At 36.9% G+C, this 16,741-nt stretch overlaps 1 protein-coding gene across 2 annotated transcripts in view; it reads left to right on the plus strand.

Annotated features, from left to right (window-relative positions):
- Positions 1-16,741, plus strand: part of SCML2 (Scm polycomb group protein like 2) — a 70,849-nt gene that overhangs the window by 30,536 nt on the left and 23,572 nt on the right. For both annotated transcript variants that reach the window (XM_051639181.1, XM_051639192.1), the window contains 2 exons: positions 3,306-3,394; positions 4,814-5,057. In XM_051639181.1, coding sequence (XP_051495141.1) covers positions 3,306-3,394; positions 4,814-5,057 — 333 coding nt within the window. The remainder of the gene's footprint in view (positions 1-3,305; positions 3,395-4,813; positions 5,058-16,741) is intronic.

Here is a 16,741-nt window from a genome sequence, read left to right on the forward strand (position 1 = left end):
ATCGCAACATTCTGCTCCAAGACAGGAAAAATAGCACTCCATAGCTTTTGAAAAATTCAAGCTTGTATTACATACGATTCTCATCTCAGCTGGACACACACTGGGCGATGTCTCATCACTTTGTCACAACTAATTTGTGAATATGAAGAATACATGTGTACAAGATGTAGCTTTCCTATGCTTAGAAGTAGTATTTGGAATTTATTTTGCTTTTCCTGCAGAATATGGGTGACAACATTGTGTATCTCCCCAAACTGAGAAATAGTGCTTGGGCTTAGTCTTATTGAGGAAGTTTATTCAATGGGGACCTGTACAAAGGAATTCCTTGCTGTGTGATGAATAGTCAGAGGTAATTTTGACTAACTGCTGAGGGTAATATGTCTTTGCTGTGATTAACCTGTGTATTGAAATCTGTATTCTTGAATCATATTTGTTATAACTTAAACTTACGAGTGTGGAAATCTTTAAAGAAAAACATTTTTCAAATTGGTTTGAGAACAGTTCTGCTTTTAAAAAAGAGGAAAAAATAACGACCGACATTTATCTTACACCTCCCTTCCCCCAAACAACCCACAAGAGCACAACAGCAACACCCCCTCTCCTGTTATCCTGTTCAGTATTTTTTAGAAGATGCGAGTAATGTTCTTAACGTAAGAAATGAACTGTAAGAAGAAATTGTTTACTGCTGATTTCTCATCTTACAGTGATAAACCTGCTTCTTCTTTGGTGTCATCAGTGACACTTAGAGATGAGAAGACAGGTGCCACAAAGATAGGTACGCTTTCTCGTAGTAGCCTCTCAAAAGACTTGTCAACCCAACTTCTGAACAACTTTCAGATCTTCTGTTTGAAAGGTGAAGGGCAAAGTATACTTTCACTACAGGATGAAACTTTATTTGCTTATAGAGGGACAAACAGATACAGCAGCAGTTGACATAGCAATTAAGACATGACTTTGATTATAAGGGTAAATTTCTGTGCTGTTGCATGGCTTTAGAAACCCAAGAAGAACCCAATGCAACATTTCTTGGTTTAACCTCTCTGAAGTTCTTATTATAACTCTGCAGAATGAGTGCAGTGATAGCACTGTGAAAGAGCATTGTAATAGAGAAGATTATACCTGTTCCTTCAGCTACACATACGCACCGTGTTAAATATGTTGCTTCCATTCAGGAGCATAGTGTTTAAACATGTTTCTAAACCAGCCTGTTGAATAAAACAGTTCTAGTTACCTAAAACAGGGTAGCTTATCTGTTCGGAAGATAAACTTTCCATGACTGTCAATGGAAAGCATGATGCCTTCTCTTAGGATACTGTTTCTTACTCCCATTCAGTCAGGCTGCTTGTAGTGCAGCACCTAACGAGCAACTGATTCCTTGCATCCAGGAATGTAAGTTTACCTGCCCTCTGAACAATTGCTGGTTATTCAGAAAAGAATGTGAGTGCCATTTTTTTTGTCCCTCCTGCCCTAGATTTTTCTAGAGATAGGCTAAATTCCAGCAATCAAACATTCTGGCATACCTAGATAAATTTTTGAAAAAGCCTTTTTGGCAGTTTTACAGCATCCTGTTCCTGGGCAAAGCTGGGAGCTAATTGGGTGTATAATTACCTCCTGTTAGATATTTAAGCAAGTGATTATTTTTTTTTGCCCTGAGTAGTAGGGAATCTTCTGGATACTAATGTTCTGCTTCTCTCATAATAACTAGCTAAAATAGTCCCTCCTACCCGTTTGTTGCGTAGGTTTAATTACGCATGTTACATAAGGGTTTTGAGAAAGCGATTAATGTAACAAACGGTTCCTGTTCCACCCTCTGTGTTTAATATACGTGCGTTTTGGTTGTTGAGAACTTAGTGTTCTCAACAAATTACATTGAGGAAAACATTTTCTCTGGTTTTACCAGGATGACTTAAAGGCCAAATGAAGTTAGTTGAAACTGTTAATGTTGTTGCCCTTACTCTGTCTGGCACATAGGGCTTTTCTGGGCTAGCTGGTTCTTCACTAACCACACATGTTCAGGTTGTTTAAAGCCTCTGGTTTGAAACCAGGACTGATAATCAGTCCTCAGATTATGACCCCATTTATCAAATATGAGCTTTGTATTCATTTAGGGGCTGAATAGGTAGTTCCAACTTGAAAACTATTTATTCAACTGAAGATAGCTTAAAGCTGCTAGTTAAAGAGTCCTTATACCACAAATCCAATTTTAGATTGAATCGATTAAGAACTGCAAATACATTCCACTTTTTAAGAGAACCATGGAGGCTCACTTATGAAGGAACTCATCAGTTCCTGGCAGATTCTAGTATTATTTACTTTGTGAAAAATTTTCCAATTTCCTCTATTATGTCTGTTTTTGTGTAGAGCTGTGCCAGATATGTAACTGCTAAAGATGCAGAAAAAATGTCCACTATGTCTGCTGTCTTACTACTTTGAAACATCTATTTGGAAAACACAGAAAGCAAAAGGAATTTTTTATTTTATTTCCTTTTTTTAATTACTTTTTTTAACTTGAAAGTAGTTGATTCTGAGGAAAGATCATCTTGAATGGGAATGTTTGCAGTCAAACCGTTGTTCTGCTTGAATAAGTGAGTTCACCTAAACAAATGTGATTAATTATTGTGCTTTTTATACACTTATTAATGCAGAATATTAATGTAGAAACATCTTCTGGTATATTTTTTCCAATATGACACATAAGAGTTATTAAAATAATTATATTTGTGTTCTGTCCTGTTACATGTTCTTTGGTTTTTAGGGCTATTTATTTTAATGAGGAAGGGAAAAGAAACTGGTTGTGGGTTTTTTTTGTTGTTGTTTTGGTTGGATTTTTTTGTCTGTGGTCTGGTGAAAGAATTACAAGAGCCTTGAAAACAAAAAGGGTATCTCCTCAATAAATGAGAGAAGCTGGAGCAGAGAATGTCATTTTAGAATGAGAGCAAAAAGTGGCCCTGCATAGTAAGCTAGGCACTTGTGCTGGGAAAGTTCCGCTGGACCAGGGACTGTGAGGGGACAACCTCATGAGCTCCTGTACTAGAACTTGCATGTCATTAAGTCCTAAACATTCACCTGTAAAATGACAAATTATGATAAATGTTTCTGCAGACGAGTCACTCAGAATGAGAAGCATTGCACAGCTTTCTGCACTGACAACAACCCTTTTTGTTCCTTTGTGGCTACTTTTACTTTGGCCAGGTCCAAAATAGAGGGAATAAGACATTAGTAAAACAGACTTTATATCCTTCTCCTTTTTATTGTACAAACTGAAAGTAGGGCTATTATATACAACTAATTTATTTGTTACTTAGGGTTCCAGATGAATGCATCTTCTTGGCCAATGTTTCTATTAAGAACTCTCAATGGAGCTGAAATGGCACCTGCAGCATTCTTTAAGAAGGTAAGAAGGGCTGCTAGTAAACAACTTTCTATCGATTGATTAATGGTTACATTATTTGAATGAGGATGCCAGGATATTACCCTGTTGTCTGCAGCATGGGTAAAGCAAGATTATTATTTATAATCACTTTGAAGTGGATTGGCAAGCTACAAAGCTAGACAGGAAGCAGTCTGCTTCCAGTCCATTGGATGGGCATCTATTTTCCCTACTTCAGACTTTAAGGTATGCTGCATTATTTAGAAAAATGGTGTTAGTTTGGTTTTTCTGTTTCATGAATTTAAGATACACTGCATATCACATTTCTTAACAGCACTATATTCATGTGATTGTTCACAGGAGTGAAAAAATTTTTATTGGGGAATAAGAGCCATTGGAATATCGAGGTGCTTGGAAGTTTTGTTAAATGTTTTAATTGAGCACATACTTGTAATTTAAAATGTAGTGATGAAGTAGTTGAAAATAGCAGAAAAAGCTGATCAAATTTTTAAATGTGACTGCTGACCAAGTTACTGTGAAACATGAAAGATAATGTAAAAATAACAGTAATATTGAAATGCCTTGTTGGTTCAACTTTTTGTTGAGGTGGTAAAACCCTTCTATCACATTGAGTGACTTCATTTTTGATCCTGAGATTGACATGGACAAGTATGTCCTCAAATCAAACAGTTGGGTTCAGACCTGCAATTGTGTTAATTGCATGTTAACTTTATATAATTATATACAATTTTTTTTTTTTTTTTTTTTTTTTTTTTTTTTTTTTTGTGTGTGTGATAAGCCACACTTCCCTGTGCTAGCCTTCCAGCACATCTGGGATGGCTTTTGGATAATGGGGTTCTTGAGGCTGACTTGGTAGTTCAGGTTGCATCAGGCCACAAGTCCTGTTGTGGAGGTACACTTATCCTGGTCACGTTGACTTGATTTTTGTTTTTCTTTTGTCCACTTGGAATTGGTCTAAGGCCAACTCAGTTAACAGAGGCCTATAAATAATGTGCAATGCTAATGAATTTTTCATGGATTAATTGGGAGGTGAAGCTTTTACCAGACAGTTATCAGTCCCCAGAAATATCCATTCCCTGTAAACCTGCTCTTCTTTATTAGCATGTAATAATTTCATTTTAGTGTCTTTGCTGTCTTGCTGCCCAGACATAATGTATTGGGTGCAACCTATTGCTTCTGTGAATACTATTAACAGAGTCTTTCTGCATTGGAGAATTTTGCTAATTATCCCAGCTGTGTTTGTGGGAACAGAATCTAGATTTTTATAATACAGAAAAGCAAAAGCTAATTTGAAATAAGAATATGTTTTTGAGAAAAGTGAGTACGAGAAGTAAGGATGTTGAAGAGAAATAGAGGTTTTTCTCTTTTTATTTTTTAAGAGGCCATAGAAGTACAAATATTCTACCACTCTTACTTTTGAAGGAACCACCAAAACCTGTGCCAAACTGCTTTAAAGTAGGAATGAAGCTTGAAGCTATAGACAGAAAGAACCCATACTTGATTTGTCCAGCAACCATTGGAGATACTAAAGGAGATGAAGTTTTTGTTACATTTGATGGCTGGAGAGGAGCGTTTGACTATTGGTGCAGATGTGATTCTCGAGATATTTTCCCAGTCGGATGGTGTAGCTTGACAGGAGATGCATTACAACCACCAGGGAACAATGGTAAGATGACTAATAATATTGCTTAATTATTTTTCCCCTCAATTACAGCGTAATTTTAAAAACCAGCTGGCTGTAAGCAGATAAGACTGAAGACGTGTTTTGTGAGTAGCTGATGAGGATGAAATGTTGTTAAATTTTCTTTGTGTAGTTTGAAGCTAATAGGATAGTTTCTAGGAAACAATTTTTGTCTGTTCATAGTAAATCTGGCACGTGTTTTATTAGGAGGGCTTTTTAGTTTTTGTGTATTTGTGAAGAATCTTGGACTTAAACTATATTTGCTGTTGGTATTACAGATAGTTAAATGCTCCTGTTTAATGATACTAATATACTTCCTGCATCAGGACTTTATATTAAGCTAGCTGCTTAATATATGACTGAAGGTTTAAGCTATGTGTTTAGTGTTTCTTCCTTCATAGTCACAAAATTCAGTCTTGAAGCTGCCTATTCTGAATGCTTTATCATCCTTTTACCTTAAAGGAAGTTTGTACATAGGGTTATAGAGTCCCTTTAACTAACAGCACTGTGTGTTAGAATGTACGGCTATCTCCCTCAGAAAGAAGGGAAATGAAACAAAGAGGGATATCCCTGAACGTTATCCCTGTGCTGCTCTGCATTTTCTGTCAAACTGTTTGGGCTCTTCTATCCTCACTCTCTTCCAATTTGACAGAGAGTTTTTTAAAGAGGGGAACCATATTTTAATTAATTACTTCAATACTGTTGACCAGAATAATTTGTTCTCATGTTGAGCATTTTTACAGTTGGTATTAGGTGAGTAAGGAATGAGTTGACTGGTATAACAGAACTCTCAGGGGATATACCAAAGGAACAAAAGCAAGAAGGCAAGAAATCAGTTATGTTTCCTGCACTCTCCGTTGTGTTTCTCAATATTTTGCCAGCAGGCCAAGAATTATTTGGAAAACCTAAGTGAAATTAGTTACGGTTACCTCTGCATCCTTGCCCTCACCTACCTGTCTTTAGTTACTGCCAGTGGTCATAGTATTTATAATTTATTTAGTCTATTTTGGTGGATTTCAGCAAGGGAGCAGATCCAGGATGATCTATCAGTACAAACCTACAGCAAGAAGGCCGGCTGAAGTTAGGCGAGGACAATCTGCATTTGATCAGAAGTTACCTGATAGGTACCAAACTGACTGCAGCCTTAACGTGTCTGTGCTCCCAGTCTGTAAAGTGTCTTTGTCAGCTTCTTCAGAAGGTTGACCTTGCCTGGAGAAATGACAGCAAGTGAATTACCTTAATCACGATGAAATAAAATGGCTTTGTACAGAATAAGCTGTATAAATAAATGGTGTAAAAGTTTTAGAAGATTTTTGTGATAGTTTAGATTGCTGAGTCCAATTGCATCTTCTGGAAAAAAGTAGTATTAAATATTTATGTCTACTCCAGTTTCTGTGCTGTAAAACTAGCAATATTTTTTGATAAAAGGTACAGAATTTTTCTTGCCTGATCAGTGCTTGATACAGATCAGAGGGTTGTTTAACAGTTGGTTAGTAAAGTTGGCTACATATTGTAGTTGTTGAGGTAATAAAATTCTAGAGTACGTTCGAATGTGCTGAAGGCTTGAAATACTTATCCAGGTATTTTTATGGATTCTATTGCTTTGTTATGAAAAACAGTAACACTAGGCATAAATAACCTGAAACAAGGTTCTTAGAGACTTGTAGTCAAAACTGAGAATTTTGGACATGTGATAGAACCTGGAGGTGGAAAAATGCAGGCTGGGAATTTCTTTGTTTTTAATACTAAAACTGAGCCTAAAGTTAACTGCAGTTTTAGTAAAATCTTGTGTTCTCCTTCCATTCTGAGAATAAAGAATTTGTTCTTTCAACTTTGCTTCATGTGCTTATATTTTGTGTTGTTTGTGCATGTTATAAGTACTTGCCAGATTTACATAGCTGTTTTTTTTTTGCCTCTCAGGTTGTGTTTTTCACTGTTTTTTGATCGCTTTTGAGTAATGAAACTATTGCAATGATAGTCCTTTATTAAGATGTAAATAGTAACTTCAAGAAGAGTGTAATCAAGTAATTTCAATTCAGAAATATGATGATGTTATCAGGATTCTTCATTAAGTCACATTAGCATTGGCTACTCCAGTTAAGGAAGAACGTATGACAGATACTTTTTGGGATTGTCGGCATTCACTTGAAATATCATTATTCTGGCCTGGACTTTTTTCTTGCACATTTGTTCAGTAGTTCTACCTTGGATTACCACATCAGAAAGTGAAAATAATTGATTGTGGCTTAGATTTCAGAGTGAACATAATACGAAGCATCCTTAATTTTTTGTAACTATTTTGTCTGAAAGCATTTAAAGGTTTTAATTCACTAGTTAAAGAACTGAACCATCCCCCCCCCGATTTTAGTGACTAAGCAAAACCAATATGCTGCAATCTTAAGTATGAAAGCAATACATTATGCTTTAAATTTCATCCATACTTAGGGCAACAATTTCCTGCCATGAGACTTGTATTTTAGGGTCTAACAGCCTTTTGAAAGAGAGATGAAATACAGTAAGGGAGATAATATGAAAACTGGGAAAGTTTTTATTTCAGCTGTTTACTGTCTTAGCGATTTAGGATGCCAGAGAGAATGTAGGACCTCTGTTGTGGAAAGTTTTTTAGAACAGTTTAAACACAGGCTTCTTAGGTATGGGTGAAATTATTAAAAACAGATTGCATTATATATTTAGTCTCTATAGCCTTATCTTCTGTAACATATTAGTTTTAGAAAGATAAGCTCAGGAACTAAGACACAATTAATAGAAGATAAAAAGGAGAAGGTAGGTAAAAAGTTGTTTTTGGTCCAAGTGTTTTTAACATTCAGGCCTTAAATCTTCATGTTACTGTTTTGTCTTTGGTCCTTAACAGAAAATGTGAGTTAAGTGGACCTGACTGGTTGTCAGGGTCTGTGTACAGTGGTATGAAATTTAGCATTCAGTATTTATATTAGCTAAGCTTTGCTTAGCTAATATTGTAGTTTATTTCCTTAGAAATGTCTCTGATAGTAGTAATATATATTATGTATTGTTTGACAAAAGTGCTTGATGTTGTCTTGGCCTGCTGGCCAAAAGTAATTATTTTAAGGATGCAGTAGATTGTTTTCTCTGTGTCTCTTGGTCACTTAAGTGCTTTTAGAGATGACTTGTTGCTCAGGAACATCAGTGTGCACTATAGCTGGTGAGAGAAGTTAGCATGATATTGTCTGTGCTGGATCAATCTGAATGACCATCTGCTCTAGCAGGCTTTCTCAGGCAGTGGCTGAAAGCAGATGTCTGAAGAAAAGCTCAGAGTAGTAGTCTTGCAGTAGTATTCCTTTTGCCTAGTCATCTGCAGCCCAGCACCTCCCATGCCCAGAACAAGGCTTTTATGCCGAATACCTTCTCGAAGAGCTTGATCTATTTTGTTCAATTATATTTTGTAGCCATCTGAACTTTTACTACCTACAACAGCCTGTAATAAGGAGTTCTATACTTAAATGTATATTCTGTAGAAAAGGAGATATCCCTTTTCTTGCTGGCAGTTTAATTTGTTGCCCTTTTTCTTGTACTGATATACCTTCTTGTAATTCCACTACTTGTACAGGAAGTGACAGTAAATAGTCATTCCCTAATTGCCTTCTTCATATCCATCACAGTTTTGTAGACCTATTTTCTAGCTCACCTCAGCTGTCTGTATTCCAAACTTGTAAAATCCTGCTCTGTTTAGTTTTTCCTTGTGGGATCAGTTTAATTCCTCTGATAATCCTCGTTCTTTCGTACTGTTTCCATTTCAGGTATGTCATTTTTGAGCCACTGGAACCAGAAGTGCACAAGGTATTTAAGACTAGTGGCATTGTGGTAGTTTCTGGGTTTTTGTCTGTTCCTTCTTTAATTATTCATTAATTGGTATTTGGGATTTTTTTTTTTTTTTTGACTACTGCTGACCAAGGAACTAATACTGTCATAGAAATATTTAATTCTAAGATGTCATTATTTTATACATCAAATAATAGCCCATCATTGATCACAGAAGCTGGATTATTTTGAATTGTTTGACATTGAATTTCATGTTACTCCTCTGCTGAGCAACTGCTCAGCTTTACAAGATTTTTTTACACATCTTTATCTGACGCAAGTATTTGTTCAGCAGTTGTTGCTATCTTATGCTTTACTCTTGTCCTAGATCATATATGAATCAGATGGCACAAGCCCAAGCAGAGATCTCATCAGGATGTCTCTAGAGGACTAAACACGTCTGCTTATTATTGGCCACTGTTTTGGTGTTTACCAAGAAATTCTTTAGAAGGATAGTGATGATCCTTCTAAAATCCACCTAGGGATTTTTTTGAGTCTGGTGTGAGATCTTGTCAAGTGCCAATTCACTGACTATATCAACTGACTTTCCACTGTCTGCTGGTTTACTGGCTGCTTAAAATATTAATAATAGATCTGGGAGATGGGACTTTTCTCTACAAAAGCTATGATGGATTCTTCCCCAACACAACATATTTATCTTTGGGTTCACTCCCTCTGTTCTGTATGAGAGTTTTTAGCAACTTGGCCAGTTCAAACATCCGGCGTCCTGTCTGTACCTTGCTGGCTAGAGTGTTGGTATTGTATTAACCACCTTTAAGTCTCTGAACTTGAGGCATTTTTAAGGCCTTTAAAATTGCACAGCACCATCAGTATGTTGGACTTATCATCTTTTAGTTTCCTTAAAACTCCTGAGCACTGTGTGTCCTGCCAACTCTCTACTGTTTGTTTTTGTCTCCATGTCCTGACCTCTACCACTTGTACTTCATGTCAGGGAACTTGTTTCAAATCCCTGTGAAGAAGGGGTTCTGATAAGGGAACTGGTGTGATGAGCTTCCTTGAAGTGAGTGTGAACGCAAAAAAAAGTGTACAGTCTTGTTGCTGTAGTATTATCTTCGTTCTGAAATATGATAATCTGTTGAGTCCATATAACTCCTGCTTTTGATACGCTTTAAAAAGGCTTTTTAAGTTTTACATCTTTTGGATGTTTTTCTATTAGCTCTGTTTCTAGGTCAAACATATTATGCTTTTCACTATAACCACCATAGGTTGTCTTTTTTATTTTACTCAGTTGGGTAATAGAAAGCTGTTACTACGCCTAAGAATATTCTTGTATTGCACTGTAGCTAGTTGTATCTGAGGTTTATGATTGAAGTAGACAGCAGATGACTGGAGATTGTCAGAGCAGTTCTGGTTTGCTGTTTCTATATAAATTCATTTTACTGTTTAGTCATTATACATAAATGGCAGTTACTTAGGCAGTCCACCTTTTTATTTATAATAGAAGAAAAACCTTTTCCATAAAGAGAGAAAAAAAAAGAACAACTGGAGAGGCGCCATGTGGGAAATGATAAGTAGTTTCACCTGCAGAGATTGATTTCAGTATAAAGTAGCATCTATCATTTAGATGTGAACAGCATCTGGAGAGGGATCAGTTTCTGTGTATCCCTGATCCCCACAGTCTTGTGGAGCGGGATCTTTGACAGATAAAGGTGATGCAAGAGCTCCTGATGGAGGGCTCTCTGCACTCTACAGGAGAGAATTTGGGTGACCAAAGGACGATTATGTAGTAATCTAAATAAAAACAGTTATTCTCTGTAGCCTTTATCCCCTTCCTTCCTTCTTTCCTTCTCCTCTGTCTCCCTCCCTTCCACATCGAGTGTCACCTCATTGCTTTTCTCCCAATTCAGTGCATTTATTATCAGTGAGAGCAATCTTCTTTCATTACGCTAATCAGCCTGTTATGTTAAAGGTCTCTTTCAGAAGCTGCCTGCAGCAATAAGAGTAGTGCAGTCTCAATTAGAGATTAAAAGTATCTTATTTGTCTGTTTTACAATTTTTTCGTGGTTTTTTTTCTTTTAATTTTCAAATATGTTCTCAGCACTTCCTTTATTTAGATTTTTCCAAGCTAGCCACTAGGGAGGCAGCTCTTTGCCATTGAAATTATGTCAAAATAGGTGTGCTGTGTTTTCAGCTAAAGTTGTACACACGTGTGACATAAATATAAACTTAAGTACCACTTTGTAATTTTTGCAGGTGAAACAAAAGAAGTGTTGAAACTCTTAAGAGCTAGATCTGTGAAAAAGACTGCGTTGTTTAAAGTAGCCAAAAAAAATAAGATAAGCATGGTAATTCTTATGTTTCATTAAAGAAAGAAACAAATGGTGAAATGGTACAATTTCATACTGCTGGAGGTTTCATTTTTCTCTCAGCGCAGCAGCTTCTTTTCGTGAGCAGGTCTCACAGTGGTTAAATCAGGCACATACAGTAAGCAGATTTATGCTGTCTTCAGAATTGTACATGAAAAACTCCTCAGTGCTTCAGGCTAAAATCTGATTTGCCAAATTCTCTCACATGTTAAGCTTTTTTTATTTGGTATTAATGTTTCTTGGCATATTGCAGCAAGGCCTGGATGGTGCTGCTACAGGGCAGTAATCACATTTAAAAAAAAAAAAAAAAGAAAAAAAAAAAGAAAAAAAAAAAGGTTTTACCTTTCCCAAACCTGTGACCTTACTGCAAATCTGGTTTCCTCACCATCTTACCATAATTATTTATAAGGTAGTTGTAATTTTCTTTTTAACTTGGAAGTACTCCAACACATGTATTTTTTACTTACATTGAAAAGATGGGTTTTTATTTGCTTTTGTTCAGGTCTTGTGGATACTAATGTCAACAGTGGTTGTATTTCCCAACTAGTGGTTGGGATTGAGTGGATTTTTTCCAGATCTGTATAAGCTATCTTAAGAATATCAGTGCTGTCATTCAGCTGTTTTGACAAATTGTGGCATTGCGTTAACCACACTCTGCATTTCTGTTTTCCTCCCTAGAAGCTTGTTGCATTTTATTGTTTCATTTTGGGCCCACCTTTCATCCTGCTGATGCTGTTTGGGGAAAAATAATGGCAAAAACTGGACAGAATCATTAATGATGGGGTGAAGAATCAGCATACTGAAACTCTTACCTAAAGTGTAGAGCCTGGATTTGCCAGGCTTGTTGACAGATTCATGATCAGCACACCTTAGCTGCTTTCAGGTAATTCAAGTTTGTGCTGCTTTGACAGTTTGTTGGGTATCTACTTGCTCTTTTCCTTCTCAACTTATTAACAAAACGCAGTTTGTTGGTTTTGTGGGTTGTTGTGGGGTTTTTTTCTCTTTTTATTATTTTTTTTCTTTTGTTATAATGGTAGCATAAACTACAATCTAGAAATAAGAGACTTGCAAACCATGTTGTCCACATCTTGCCAACCAAGGTGGATGTTGAAGTTTCCAAGTGTGGTGTTGCTTTTTAGATAGCAAAATTATGACTTATTACTGGCTTTGTATTATAGCAACATATCAATCAGTATCTCGCAGCTACCTCTTAACCAGAAATAATCCAAACACAGCTAGAAAGAGGTGGCACATGTTACAGATACTTAGGCTTTCGTATGGCTCCCTTGTTCAATTGAGACGTAAGGACATAATTTTTTTATAATCCTTGGCAGTAAACTGTTTTGAAAAATTGCTAATCTTTTCCACCTCCTCTCCCAGTTGTCAGAGCTATCATAATAATATCTTACTGTATTAAAGAAGGCTAATTTTGTAGTTAAAATCCTGGAGTAGAACTCAAGAGGTATGTTTCCATTACTTCTGTTGTATAAGGCTCACATGGATTTAGGGTAAGTTGCTAAATCTCTTTGCCTTTATTTTTTTTTTTGATGCATAAGTGGGAGAAGTGCCCGGTTTTTATAATGTCAGTAGAGCATTCAGCTTGTGTCTCAGTGGAGGCATAGGAACAATACTGCAGTACGAATAGAAACACTTCTGTCTTGAAAGAAATGCTGGTTCAAACATTGAATTACTGTTTTTACTGTCCTAATTGGCACCTTCACTTAAGGTAATGATGCTGTGTTCGCAGAATGTATGGCAAAATAGGACCCTACCTTGCTTCATGTAATCTTACTTCAGCTTTTTAAATATTGTGTCTTGTAGTTGGTGCTCTGTGACACTGAATGGTAGATTTCTAATGTGTAAATGTTGCAAATCCGAACCTGTTTTTCCCTCACTTTTCCATAAAAATGAAACTGTTGCTGTGGATTATCTGAGAAAGTTTTACTAATTAGAATTGCATGAGAATTCAGGTTTATGAGTTGTCATCTGGCTCATCCCTTTCCCAAGTGCTGGACGTTTCAGTAGCTTCAGATTTCACAGTTGTCTTAAATATCTGACTTATTCTGGCAAGAGATCTTGGGGATAACATCACGGGGTCAAATTCTGCAGTTCTGCCTGTGTCTGAGCAGCTTTCTGCTTCTACAAGCATTATTTGGCCTTCATCTAAAGTCTAGTCTTTCATACCCTTCTCGTGCAAATGAGGTCAGTTATTTGACTCCAGTGGATCTGCTTCTGCGACTGAGTTGTGGCAACTCATCTTTAGGCTGTGAGATCCAAGATACTGGCTTTGTGTTTCTCTTGCATACATTGGATACAAAGTTCATAGATTCTCATGGAATGGTTTTAGGGGAAGAAAAAGGAGAATGTTTTGAATGAGCAATAATTGAAAGTATGAAGGCTGTTTGTGTGTTGCATGAAGGTAACCCTCGCTACCATGGAAGTATAACCAGAGCTGTGTGAACTTTGAACATGCAATTTTATTGCTAACATTGCTAAAGGTAAAGTATATTTGTGCAGCATGATCTCTGCTCTTGAGTTATTGAGGATGTCAGTACAGTTTCAGGATGTAAATATGAGACTTAAGAAAGAATGCCATGCAGTGTATCTCACTTCGGAAACTGAGCAGTAGATATTTGTGTAGAAGAGCAACACCACAGAAATGCTTGATTTTGTTTGTGCACATGAGAAGTCCTTTGTAATGCAAAGCAGCATCTTGAAAAGGCAAATGCGCTTTTTTGGTTGTAAATATCCCAGCTAAATACTGCAGTAATTGCAAGCAGAGCTTGGCATTTTTCCTCTCTATTCTCTTCATCGTTATATTTTAACAAGTTCTCATGAGACTATTAAAACGTCTTAGTTTTTGGAACATGTGTCCTAGTGGGGATAACTCTGTCTACAGATGCAGTGGGTTGGCAGCTCCGTTTTGCTTGTCTTTTCATTTCCCTCCAGATCCTGTGACCCAGCGTAACCTTTGGTCTCCCTCTGAAGGCTGGGGTGAAGGAAGTATGAGCAGGTGACTGATGATCACTGTCAATGCAGCCTGCAGACAATATGGGAATTACTTTAGCAGTCTCCTACTCCCTTGTGCTCCCCCCATCCTCTCTTAAATCAACAAATGCAAATAGCAGCCTCCTCATTTGCTGCTATCTCTGGGAGGCTGCCTGGGCAGCATGGGCTTTGTTGCAGTCCTGCCTATTGAAAAAAGCAGCTTTAGCCCTAGGCAGAAGGAAAAATACCAAATGGGACCTGACCCCTCCCCCTCCAACTTAATGGTTAATGCTGCTAATATTTGGTCCTCTGGCATATACAGGTAGGAAGATGCTGAGATAAGGGTATTTGGTGTGTGTGTTTCAAGAGGGCAGCCTGAAGTGGTTGGTGCTGTTTGCATTGTTACTCTTTGTCTGGTTAATGTCCTTCTGGAAGGGTGTAGGGATTGCCCAGTATCCAGAAACTCATACCTATGCTAGAACCTGTTGACATTGCAATTAGCTGTGTATTTAACCTTAGCTGTGTCTGTACTGTGTGAGAATAGGAATGCATTTGCTAGATTTCAGCATAGAGGTACAAAGAATTTGTGAACCAACATTTCTTTAGATTGTTTTGTTAAATACGTAGTTGTGTGATATGAGTAAATAAAAATAGCTGCGTTTTACATTGGTGTAAACATAATACAGGATGCAGTAGTACTGTATCATACAGCATCCAGGTGATACTGGTTTGCTTTCCAGATGTACAGCTTAATGCACATTGTTGTTCAGCAATTTGGAGACATAAAGGTAATGGTATGCCAGTATTTGGGTAAAATTCTGTTATTTTAAGCTGTCGTTGCAAATGAAAATGACCTTTGGCATACATACGTAAAGGGACAGTGATCACTTTGCACATCCAGAAGGTGTTCCTTCTCAGATACCTAGGGATGTCATGTCTGTACTTGATGTATGAGGATTGCAACCAGGCACAATGACGAGATTTCTTCTGAACTGTCATTTAGGAATATTAGGTTAGTAACTGAAACAAATAGCAATGGATGTAAGTGCTCCTACAGCTTTAAAAAAATGTGTGTCAATAGTACCTGTATTTTATAAGAAGGCTGTTTGCAGTGTGTATTTCATATTACTGTGACATTCTTTATTGCAAATACTTAATAACAGTTAACTCCTGAATAAAAGTTCATACAGTAACAGTTGTAAAGCTAGATGCTGTACTGTTAGGTTGAATATCACTCATAGAGCTAGATTTTAAGACTGTTACTCAATCCTTAAGTATGTTCTTTTCTCAATATCTCATTTCAAATATATCTTTTTAGTTTTATTTTGTGTTTTATTTGCTTTCCAGAAAGCCTCAACACACTAATGTTTTAGGAGAAGAAATATTCCAAAGTCAGAAAAATCCAGGAAATTAACCTATGTTCCTGTTCCAGTCTGCAGTAGCACTTTGGATTGGGCATCAGTGACTGGCACAGTCAAAGCCTGCTTGAACTTGTTCTAAGTTCTGTCACATTAAGTTTGTAATATTTAAGGTTAGGGTGAATCCTGGAGAATCATCATCAGCAAGATGCAAAAGGCTACGGCAGACTGGAAAGCCATCTAATTTTAGTGTAAAAGCTTCAGATGATTTCAAATACGTTGTGTGTGCCTTTCCCATATCTCTAGCAACAAGGGTGGTTTGGTGTCACACAATCTTCCATTTTCATCTTCTGCTTAGCTCTTCCAAAACTTCTGCATCTGTCTGCCTGCCAGCAGTCAGGCCACCAAAACAGAATATTTGTTAGACGACTGGACTTAGTAATTGCTTTTTGTTGCTTCTGCTGTAGCATGGTATGGTACATCTTTTCATTGATGGTATGTCCTTACCCATAGGTTCTGTTTGGTGTCCATTGGTGTCTAATTGGTCCATTGCTAAGGGAATTGTTGAGACAAAATAATTATTGTTACTTCAGAGAGGAGTGAGTTGAGTGGAAAAGGTTGCTAACTAGGAAGTTTTGTTTAATGAAATCTGATTACCTCTTGCAGCTTCACACCAGATTGTAATAGTTGCATCATAGACATATTGGATCAATTTTTTGGAAATGGGAGAGTCAAGAGAAAACCACTTCAGTGTTAAGAATGAATAAAAATGTTACTTCATGTTTGATTTTTTTGGAAGTCCTTCTTCCAAATAACATTTTAAGTCTGGATGGCTCCAGGTAGAAAAAACTGGGTATAATTATGTGAATTTAACTTTCTAAACTGGCATCTCAGACAAATGCTTATTAATGATACTTTGCCTATCATCAGTTTCTGCTCATCAGTGGGATGATTTTCTTCACTGCTCAAAAGGTTTGTAGCTCCCTAATAGTAGTTGGCATGTCTTGTCATTGTGGAAACTGCTCTTAGAGGAGAACGGATGTATTATGGCTATATGGTTTGTAAAGTACTTGGAAAGCTTTCTTGATGAATAACACTTTACAAATATTGTAAAGAAAAATATGGGAAGCATTTATAAGGTGAGTGGATGAATACTTTT

Source organism: Apus apus, chromosome 1, assembly GCF_020740795.1.
Source record: "Apus apus isolate bApuApu2 chromosome 1, bApuApu2.pri.cur, whole genome shotgun sequence".
NCBI lineage: Eukaryota > Metazoa > Chordata > Aves > Apodiformes > Apodidae > Apus > Apus apus.